This window comes from Elephantulus edwardii, unplaced genomic scaffold (genome assembly GCF_000299155.1).
Source record: "Elephantulus edwardii isolate Elephantulus edwardi_28Jun2011 unplaced genomic scaffold, EleEdw1.0 scaffold00320, whole genome shotgun sequence".
Lineage (NCBI taxonomy): Eukaryota > Metazoa > Chordata > Mammalia > Macroscelidea > Macroscelididae > Elephantulus > Elephantulus edwardii.
Genome location: NW_006400070.1, coordinates 377,215 through 388,331, shown reverse-complemented (window position 1 = coordinate 388,331; position 11,117 = coordinate 377,215). Strand labels below are relative to the sequence as shown.

Genomic DNA, 11,117 nt, shown 5'->3' with positions numbered 1-11,117 from the left:
CTATGCTCATTGGTGCTCAAGGCCTCAAACCTGTTCCTGAGATTGTTTTGGAATTCAAGTGGGATAGACTGAAGGTCAAATATTGATTCCCATGGACTTGATTTAATTTTCCTCAACTTTAGTTTGAACTTGCATATGGGTAGTTGGTGGTTTTTGCCACAGTCAGCACCCGGCCTGGTTTTCATTGCTATAACATTGAGTCTATTTGTCATTGTCATAACTGGGCAATTGCCTTTCATCGGTTCTTTTCTGTGGAATGCTTGTCTGTCAGATACTATTATATATATTTAAAGATTGAGACAGACTAGGAAGAAGGATTGGCCATCCACTTCTGAAAAGACAGACCGTCGAAAACCCTGTGTACGGTAGAACACACTTAGACTATTGCTAGGACTGGCAGACATGGCAATTGAGAATGAGATCTTAGAAATACAGAGAAAAAGGAACAGCTGTAAGCAGACACTAGTGATTGGAACATGGAATGTGAGAAGCATGAATGTAGGAAAATTGGACATTGTTAAGAAAGAAATGGAACGCATAAATATTGACATACTAAGTATAGGTGAAATGAGATGGCTTGCATGGGACATTTTGAATCAGACGATTATATGATTTACTATGCTGGGGATGAAAAGGTGAGAAAAAATGGGGTTGGTTTCATAATTTAAAAAGTCATTTCTAGATCCATCCTGAAATACAATGTGGTGAGCGACAGGATAATATCCATACGCATACAAGGAAGTCCAGTGAATACCAGTATCATTCAAATATATGCACCAACAACTAGAGCCAAAGAGGAAGAAATAGAAGATTTCTACCAAGTTTTGCAGTGAGAAGTTGATCAAACATGCAATCAAGATGCATTGATAATAATGGGCGACTGGAAGGCAAAAGTTGGGAAGAGAGAAGAAGGTTCAGTAGCTGGAAAATATGGGCTCGGTGAGAGAAATCAGGCTGGAGATAGAATGATAGAGTTCTGCACATTCAATGATTTATTCATTGCAAATACCTTTTATAAGAAACATAAACACAGGCTATACACATGGATCTCACCTGATTATGTTGTTGCATCCTATTAATATGGAACAGACTCATATCTGACACTCTAGTAGGTTTTCTGGGGCTGTGAGTCATGTAAGAGGAGACTGCCCATCTTTCTCATTTGGAGCCGCTAGTGGATTTGATCTACGTGACTTTAGGTTGGCAGTGTAATTTTTTACCACAGAGCCAGCCATCAGAGATCATTAATAGATAAATGTATAAAGGATTGGGGTACATAAACACAGTAGAGTACTATGCAATACTAAAGAACAAGAAACAATTAATCAAAGAATGCATAATGAATAAATCTAGAGGATGTTATTCCAAGTGAAATAAGTCAGTCACAAAAGGATAAACATTGGGGAGCTCTGGTGGCCTAGTGACAAGGAGCTGCAACTACAATCCCAGAGGCATGGGTTCGAATCCACCAGTTGCTCTGCCGGGAAAAGGAGGGACAATCTCCTCCTGTACCACTCAGATCTGATTTGATGGTACACTCACACAAAAATAAAAAAAAGGATAAACATTGAGAAATTATGGTACATTTACACTATGCAGCACAAAGGAGCAATGATTTTGTAAATTGTTACCTAACTTGGTCGAGAGTGAACTAACTCAGTCCCACAAGGATAAATATTGTATAGAACCTTTATTGTAGAGTGAGTATAAGGATCCAAAGGGATGGGATAGGGTGGAAGCAGAGGGAGGAGGATGTGCAAGGGGAGGTGGAGATTAATCATGAGGTTGTACAATTTGATGGGGGCGTGGTGAGGGAAATGGAAATAATTTGTTCTTTTTTTTAAAAAATAATTTGTTCTTAAAAGCAGTGTATTCAAATTTTGTAAATAAATTTTGTAAGAAAATAAAAAAAAACCCAAAAGGATAAATATTGTACAAGACCACTATTTTTTTTTAAATTTTTTTAATTTTGTGTGCGTGTACCGTCAAATCAGATCTGACTGGTACAGGAGGATATTGCGCCTCCTTCTCCGGCAGAGCATCTGGTGGATTTGAACCGTGTTCAAGACCACTATTTTAAGAAGCTAATGAAAGGCTTATGCACAGAATCATTTTGAGCTGGTAGCTAGGAATGGGATTAGAGAGAGAATAAATATTAATGAATAAAAAAAATCTAAATTAGTAGTGTAACTTGGCTGTCATAAAATCATTCTTAAAATTTGTCTTCAAGGATAAGTTTCCTAATGTAGAGTTTATTTTTATTCATGTGTACTGAAAAAAATTAGAGTAATTTATAAAGATATTAGCTAAATATTTCTAATTTTTCATGCTAGTTTGGATCATGTACCTATAAGTTCTTAAGTAAATAATTTTCAGTTTAAATATAATAGGACATTTATTTGTCTGATTTGTATTTTTAACTGTTTCAAAACTGTCCCTAAATAGTTTGAAAATATAAAGCTATGTTTCTTACTTCACATCATCAGAACAGGCTAGATTTAAAAAGAAGTGTCTTATAACCATAACCCAAGATATTAATATTATATACTTAAAAATGGAATTTTTTTGTTCTTACACATTTTTGTCTACTTACTATTTTTTACACTCCCCTTTAGTTTTGTGGTATTGCTTTTAATCTTTATGGGAAAACAGTATTCATAGATAATTAATTAAAATTCTTGTTTAGTTTTGTGAACACTAATAAATTAATTTCAATTCATTTCTAGAAGCAAAATACATTTGCTTTTGTACTTTCAAGTCTTTTGTACTTATTTCTTGAAAGAGGATGTCTAAGTAATATATATGATGTTGTTGTTGTTGTTGTGTACCATTGAGTTAGAACCAGCTCATCGTAGACCGTTCAGTGGGTTTTCAGTGGGAAATTGCATGGAAGGAGACTCCTCATCTTTCTCCCTCTGAGCATCTGCTGGCTTTGAACTGCTTGCCTTTGGATTGGCAGAGTAACTCTTTACCACTAAGCCCCCAGTGCTCCCTACTATATATAGAAATTGATTTCTTAATCTTTTTGATTCATAAAAAGAAGGTTCTAACATTTTCATTATTGATAATGGAGCAAAACCTCATGGTTTGTTCTTTAGCTTCTCCTTGCATAACTTCCTTATAGGTTCCTTATTACAGTAGTGCTGGTGGAACCTTGGTAATTGCACTGCTGATGGAAAGGTTCCAGTTTGCCAACAGCTTTGTGGATAAAGGAGGGTAGTGTTCTCTTGTGCTGTTTATAGCTTCAGAACATGGGCTGGAGGGTCAGCTGTGAGTTGGTTCTAACTTAGTGGTAGTGAGTTGTAGCCATTAGGAGTAGTTAGGGGTCTGATGGCGGGGGGCAGATGTGAAAAAAAAATATTAAAAAATAGTGAGAGTCTTCAGCATTTTAATTCTACTTATGAATTTTATTGACATAAAATTCTTGTCACTTAGTCAACTTTTTTCTATCTTCCCTAAAGTCGCTGTCAAAACGAGTGATCATATAAAGCAAAAGTAATTGCCCACTCTGGACTAACAAGAGCCAGAAAAATTGACTGGTGGTGTTGTGCATAACACTGGGCTGCTAACTGAAAGGTCCACATTCTGAATCCCCAAGCTGCTCTCAGTGTGAAAGATGGCTCGTTTCACCCGGAAGGACGTACAGCCTTGGAAACCTCTTGGAAGAAAGGTTGCTCTGAGTTGGAACAAACTCGGCAGCAGTATCTTTGGTTCACATTTGATTTGATAATAGACTTTGTTTGGAAGAATAGGAAGATAATGTATATAAATTTTGTCAAATAAGTCTTCCTTCAAGCAAATATGTATGTTGTATCTGAAAAACAAAAGAAAGTGCGTATAAGATCATTTTACAAAGCCTGTTTTTCCTCACTGTCTTATCCACATAAACACACACACACTTTTCTGCTAGCTGATGTTTATTATTATCTCTGAATTAGATTTACAAAGAGATAAATAGGGTTTAGGACAGAGTAAGAGTACCTAGGTGGTGCAAAGGTTCAGAAGCTCAACTGCTAACCTAAAAATTAGAAATTCAAGTCCACCCAGGGTCAGGTGGGAAATAAGACCTAGTAATCTGCTTCTAAACATCAGCATTTGAAAACCCTGTGAAGTTGCCAGCAGTCAGTTTACTGGATGACAATTAGGAAAAGGAGAGGTTATACCATACAACATTATAAGAGAAAGAAATATATAGTAAATAGTAGTTAGCCTAAGGTCACATGGCTTAGGATATGTTAGATGTTAAGTTCTCCTTGTGACAAAAATGTTTAAGTACATAACTCTTAATGCAGAGCATGATGATTTGAACTCTGCAACTAGCGTCCTACAGGAGAAGCCTGGTAATCCATTTCCACAAAGATTGCTGTTGTTGTGTACTATCAAGTGGGAGCCAAACCATAGCCGAATTGAAGAGCAGAAGATTGCTTATCCTTCCCCTTTGAAGCAGCTGTTTCAAAGTGGCCTTGAAGCACATGCTTTTGCGATTGCAGTGCAGCTTCTTGCCACTAGGCTGCCAAAGAGATTGTTGTTGTTTATTGCTATCAAGTCGAGCACAACTCAGAGAGACCCTATGAACAAAAGGCCTGAAGCCTTTCTGTAACTACCATCATTTCTCTAAGTTCATAGAGTTTCCAGAGGCATGTTGTTTAGGAAGTAGATGCCACTCCTGTGACTGTCTACCATGGGTAACCCTAAGGGCACAAGGTTCAGCATCACAGCAAATCCAAATTACCTCAGTACAGCAAATTGACAGAAGAATACTATACAACTTGGAAGAATGCTCCTCCAAAATATAATAACATGAGGCCTGAGGGCCCAACCAACTTTTAAATAAAATGATGCCTTGTTGACACTAAACGAGAGACTTAAACCACGAAACATTCCACCCAACCCTCAACCAGAACAAGCAGGCCCATCTTACAGATTCCTGCTATGCCACCCAATCACCAAAATGGAGACAGGGGGCTCCCCTTAAAAACATGGAACCCGAGGGCAATTCTCCTCTAACACATGTTCAAAGAGACTACAGTGGACTTTGTGCATTTTTCAGAGGTGTTATTTTGTGAAACTAAATATTTTCTGTTTTTATCTATGTTCTTGAAGTAAGTTGTTGAGAAAGTTTTGGGTAGAGGTACTAACTATAGAGAGCCTTAAGAATGAATAACTGGACACCTTAGTGTTTTAGGTAGAATATTTGTGTGGTACCTGATCAGTATTATTACTTAAAAGTAGTAAAAATGTGAATAAATAAGAATTTCAATTGAAATGCAGGTCAAATTAATTCTCTTAACAGCAAGAAAGTCATTTTGCCAATTTTGAGAGACTTAATATATTGTTTTATTATAGTATTCTCAAGTGTAGGGAGCTCTGGTGTCCTCGTGGTAAGAAGCTGCACTTCATTCCTGAAGGAACATGTTTCGAATCCACCAGCTGCTCTGAAAAAGGAAGGGCCGTCCCCACCCATATGATTAACTGCCTCAGAAAGGGTCAGCTACTGGAGGGTCCAGTCCACCTAGATGGTACACAGCAACAGCTGTGTCCTTTAAAAATACGTCGGTTATCTTCCATTTCATTACAGCATAATGTTATTTAAAATATTTTCGTAATTCCAGAACGAAAAGGCATTCTTTGGAAAGGTGTCCTAATAACATATTCCCAATTTAACACTTACTTTGTTGCTTTGTCTTTATTTTTGAACAGTTTTTCCTCATCCTCTTTCTTCTCCAGTGGTCATATGCCTTAGAAAAGCCGAACACGGGCAGCATATTTAACATCGCCTGGTCAGTTGATGGCACACAGATCGCTGGAGCCTGTGGAAATGGGCATGTGATTTTCGCACATGTAGTAGAGCAGCGTTGGGAGTGGAAGAATTTTCAAGTGACATTAACTAAAAGAAGGACCATGCAGGTATGTTTATGTTCTAGAGTTGATTATGGCTGCTTTTCTTTGCTATTAAATATTAATATTTTTGAAAAATTATATTTGAATCAAGTTTATAATAATTTAGTCATGTCAGGACTATCTTAATTATACCATAGTGATTTTTTATGATATAAAATAAAAAGTTTTCATTGATAAAGAATTAAGTACTTACAGCTACTGTGGTTACTGGTCTGCAGCAGGTGTAGCAAAGTTTGAAGCATTTAGGAATTGTAGAAATCGATCGTAGAAGAAAGGAAGAAGCTGTGACAAGTCCAGCAAGCTTTATTTAACTCTTAGAGCAGGATTTAATAATCCCCAACCTGCTAACTGCTGCAGGGCTAATTTTTTTTTACCGATTTTTGCTTTTATAAGCTTATTTATCACTCCCCTTTCTTTAGATTAAGATTGGCAGGTTAGAGTGTAACCAAGAGTTAGTGTTAGAATTTTATTGAGAAGAGGGTAAGCCTTAGAAAAGCACAACTATTTGACTCTTATTTCCTTATGTGACCTTTCTCAGTGCCTTGTATGTAATAAGCATTCAATATCTATTTTAATAGTTGAAGAAAGGTAGAGTGTAGAGACAGTGCACAAACGACAAACCCTCTTCCCCAGAGAATCTACCTTCTTGCTTTTCCTATACTTATATTCATCAGTTGTGTCTGGTCTTAAGCATTCAGGATTCAGATTATTATAATTATTATAAAGTTTTGGGAACAAAACTTCTTGGTCAAGTACATTCACATATTTTGTTAGCTCATTGTAAAATTAGGGTGCCCAGTCCACAAAACTGCACACTTAAGGTTCTCTAACACTACTTTTAGCTTCAGTAATTCACAAAAGGACTCTGAGAACTCATTGAAAACTTATACTCATGGTTGTGGTTTATTATAACTAAAGGATGCAGATTAAAACCAGCCAAGGGAAGTGGCACATATAGTAAAGTCCAGGAAGTATCCCTGTGCAGTTTCTAGTTATCCTCTTCCTGTGCAGTCGGGGACAGTGTGCTTTCCCATGACAATAGACACAAGGTCTTACCAATTAGGGGGCCTCCTACACCTTGTGAGCCAGAGGTCCGAGGCCACCATCATGCAGGTATAGCTGACTGCCTGTGGTTGTTGATCTGTCTCCAGCCTTTCTAGAGGTCAAGCTGATGCCAGATGACCCAGAGCCTTCACCCTAGTTTATATTGTTAGAATGTCTGGTGAGGCTGAAAGGCCCTATGAAAAGATACGCATGTGTAAAGTTACAAGGACCTAGAGGTTACCTCCAGGATTTGAGAACAGAAAACAAATCTCCTTTTGGACAAGGTTAAATTCTTTACTAAATACCTATGAATCCTGATTTTAGGCAGATTGGATAATCTAGTCACTATATAAGTAATGATTAGGTTGTTGTTGTTGTTGTTATGTGCTGTTGAGTCATTTGTGACTCATAGCGACCCTGTGTACAACAGCCCTAAACCCTGCTCTGCCAATCTCACTGCCTCTGACACACCCATCCTGATTACCCCAGTCACTGAATCAGTCCACCTGATAGAGGGTCTTCCCCTTCAGCGACATCCCTCCACCCTCCCAAGCATGATGTCCCTCTCCAAGGACCTCTCCCTCCTTACAACATGTCCCTAATATGTCAGATGAAGCCCCAAAATCCCTGCCTCCAAGGAGCAGCCTGGTTCAACTCTCTACAGGATGAATCTGTATTTCTTGGGAGTCCATGGTATATTCAATACTCTTCTCCAGCACCACAGCTCAAAGGCATCAATTCTCCTTCTATCCTCCCTAGTCATTGTCCAACTTTCTGATGCATAACAAGTGATTGCAAAGACCATGGCCTTTATCAGGTGCACCTTAGTCTCCAGAGTGACACCATTGCACTTTAGTACCCTGGAGAGGTCCCCAACAGCAGACTTTCCCATGGCAATACATTTTTTTCTATTTCCTGGCTGCTGGTGCCAAGAGTGTTGACTGTGGAGCCAAGCAAACTAAAGTTGTTAACAATCTCAATCTCTTCACCATCCATCCTGATGCTGCCAATTGGTCCAGTGGTGAGAATCTTTGTCTTCTTGACATTGAGCCTCAGTCCATACTGAAGGCTGTAGTCCTTCTCTGTTTCAGCAAGCAGGGTTGTGTCATCTGCATAGGGCAGATTGTTAATAGATCTTCCACCAATCCTGACACCACATTTCTCCTCATAGAGCCCAGCCTCTTGGATAATCTGTTCTGCATGAAGGTTGAAAAGGACACATCCCTCGTGTACCTCTTTCCCAATTTTGAACCATGCAGTGTTTCCCTGCTCTGTTCTGACGACTGCCTCTTGGTCCAGGTATAGGTTTCTCATTAGGACAATCAAGTATTCTGGGATTCCCATTCTTCTCAGAGTCAGCCACAGTTTGTTATGATCCACAAAGTCAAATGCCTTTGCATAATCAATGAAACACAGATAGACATTCTTCTGGTATTCCCTGCTTTCAGCTAAGATGCATCTAACATCAGCTACAATATCCCTAGTACCACGGACCCCTTCTAAACCCAGTCTGGACTTCTGACAGTTCTCTGCTGATGTGCTGTTCCAGTCATTTTTGGATAATCTTCAGTTGAATCTTGCTTGCATGTGAAATCAATGCTATTGTTCTATAGTTTCCACACTCTGTTGGGTCACCCTTCTTTTGGATGAGAACAAATATAGATCTCTTCCAGTCAGTTGGCCAAGTGGTTGTTCTCCAGATTTCTTGGCACAACTTGGTGAGCATGTCCAGGGCAGCATCTGGTAGCTGAAATATATCAATTGGTTTACCATCTATTCCTGGGGCCTTGTTTTTTGCTATTTCCTTCAAAGCAGCTTGAACTTCTTCCTTCATCACCATCGGCTCTTGCTCATATGTTGTTTCATGAAATTCTTCTGTGTCTGCCAATTCCATTCAATACAGTGACTCAATATATTCTTTCCATCTTCTTTTAATACTTCTGGATCATTTAATATTGTTCCTAAAGCATTCTTGATTATAGCAACTCGAGGTTTGAATTTGTTTTCAGTTCCTTGAGCTTAAGAAATGCTGAACAAGTTTGGCTCTTTTGATTTTCCGACTCCAGCTCCTTGCACATTTCATTGTAATATTTGCTTTGTCATCCCGTGCTGCCTTTTGGAGTCTTCTGTTCAGCTCTTTAGTATCTTGAATTCTTCCTTGTGCTTTGGCTTCTCTGCACTCCAGTGCAATCTTCAGAGTTTCTTCAGACATACATTTTGGTCTTTTTTTCTCTTCTGTCTTTGTAATGACCGTTTGCACTCTTCCTGGACGATAGGTACAATGTATTTTTTTTCTTTTGTGTACTACAGCACTTAACAACAACAACAACTTATTTTTAAAGATTGAGTTATTAATAAAGTGGTGACATAGATGAAAATGCAGAAAGATATATAAAACAACGATGAATAGTACTTACTACTACTATGATTATAACTAAACCAAGGATTAAATTAATATTTTAGAAATATACAAACAGGATTTTTAAAATTTATTTATTTCTGAGGAGTGTTAAAACTGTATCGATAGAAGTAAAATGTAATATATAACAGGAGTTTAAATATACCCCTGGATTAAATAAGGTATTGGGTGTATTTTAAAATTAATAATGGGATATTTCTGATATGAATTGTTTCTTATAATTCCAAAAATTTGCCATATTTTTAGAACTATAAGAACAATTATCAGTGAGTACTTAGTTATAAATGCTTGAGTGTTTTATTTGGGTGTAGTTGTAGGTTCCAAAGTCACATAAAGGGGGATTTACCCTTGTGCTAGCTTAGACAATATTTTCAGACATCTGTCTATAATTTTAATATTGACAGAGACCTTTACAAATAGTGAATCATTTTAAACTTGGGTTTAAAAGCTGTTTGAATGAATACCATGTTTACATATTGAAAATATACCATATAACTTCCTTTTAAAACTTTTATATCTTTTAAAATATTTCTGGGCAAGGATAACATTTTGAATCTTTTAAAAAATTAGTGAAACAGAAATAAGAGTGGTGGGACAAACAGATGTATGTACACCTGTGCTTGTTGCTGTGTTATTTACAGTAAGATGGAAACAACCCAGGTGTCCATTAGTGGACAAATAACCAAAGAAACTAGGGTACATTCACACAATAGAGTGTTATGCAACACTGAAGAATGATAAAGAATTGGTGAAACCCTGCATAGCATGGAATCTATAGGAAATTATGCAGAGTGACATAAGTCTGTCGTAAAAGGACAATTATGGTAAAAGGCAAGTGTTATAAAAAGCCAGAGAGAGGTTTACACACATTTTTCATGATTCCTAGGTGGCTACTAAGAATGGGAAGGGAAAGAAAGTGAAAATTAATAAATAGATAAATTGTATGAAGGGAAAGACCATATACAGTTAATTAAGGGGTTGATCAGACATTGCAGTTAATTACTGTTATTAGTTAATGTTATAAAATGTGCATGAATTATTGGAGAAAAAACCAGTATGATTAGTGAAAAATAAATGAATGAATGAATGGCAGAGAATAAATACCCACTAGGACTTCAGACACCTGCTTGTTGCTGTACATGTTGTTGTATGAGTACAACTTATAGAGACCCTATGAACAAAACATCTGAACCCTGTCCTATCCTGCGCTATCTTCACACTTCCTGACACACAACAGCCCATTGCAGCAGTCACCATGTCAGTCCACCTGGTTGAGGGTCTTCCTCTTCTTTGCCAACCTTCCACCCTTCCCAACATCAAGGAATAGCCCCTCCTAGCAGTATGTCCAAAGTATGTGAGACAAGGCTTCAGCATTATTGCCTCCAAAGAACATTCCGCTTGTCCCTCTCCAAGAACATATCTGTTTGTTCTCTTGGCCATTCATGGGATGTTCATTGCTCTTCTCCAACACCACAGCTCCAAGGCATCAATTCTTTTCCTCTCATCCTTATTCACTGTCCAGTTCTCAGAAGCTCTCAGACTCCTGGAGGGTCTCTTATTTAGAAAGATGAGATCTTTGGCCCCAAAGAGATCAATAACATATTGTGTTTGTTTACCATTGAGTTGGCATCAACTCATAACTTACCCTCCAGCAGGTTACCAGAAGAATGTCTATCTGTGTTTCATTGATTATGCAAAGGCATTTGACTGTGTGGATCATAACAAACTGTGGCTGACTCTGAGAAGAATGGGA

At 37.8% G+C, this 11,117-nt stretch overlaps 1 protein-coding gene across 1 annotated transcript in view; it reads left to right on the top strand.

The window, feature by feature from the left end:
• IFT80 (intraflagellar transport 80 homolog (Chlamydomonas)) overlaps nt 1-11,117 on the top strand; it is a 202,906-nt gene that overhangs the window by 98,935 nt on the left and 92,854 nt on the right. Inside the window, exon 8 of the mRNA XM_006901333.1 lies at nt 5,728-5,907. Coding sequence (XP_006901395.1) covers nt 5,728-5,907 — 180 coding nt within the window. The remainder of the gene's footprint in view (nt 1-5,727; nt 5,908-11,117) is intronic.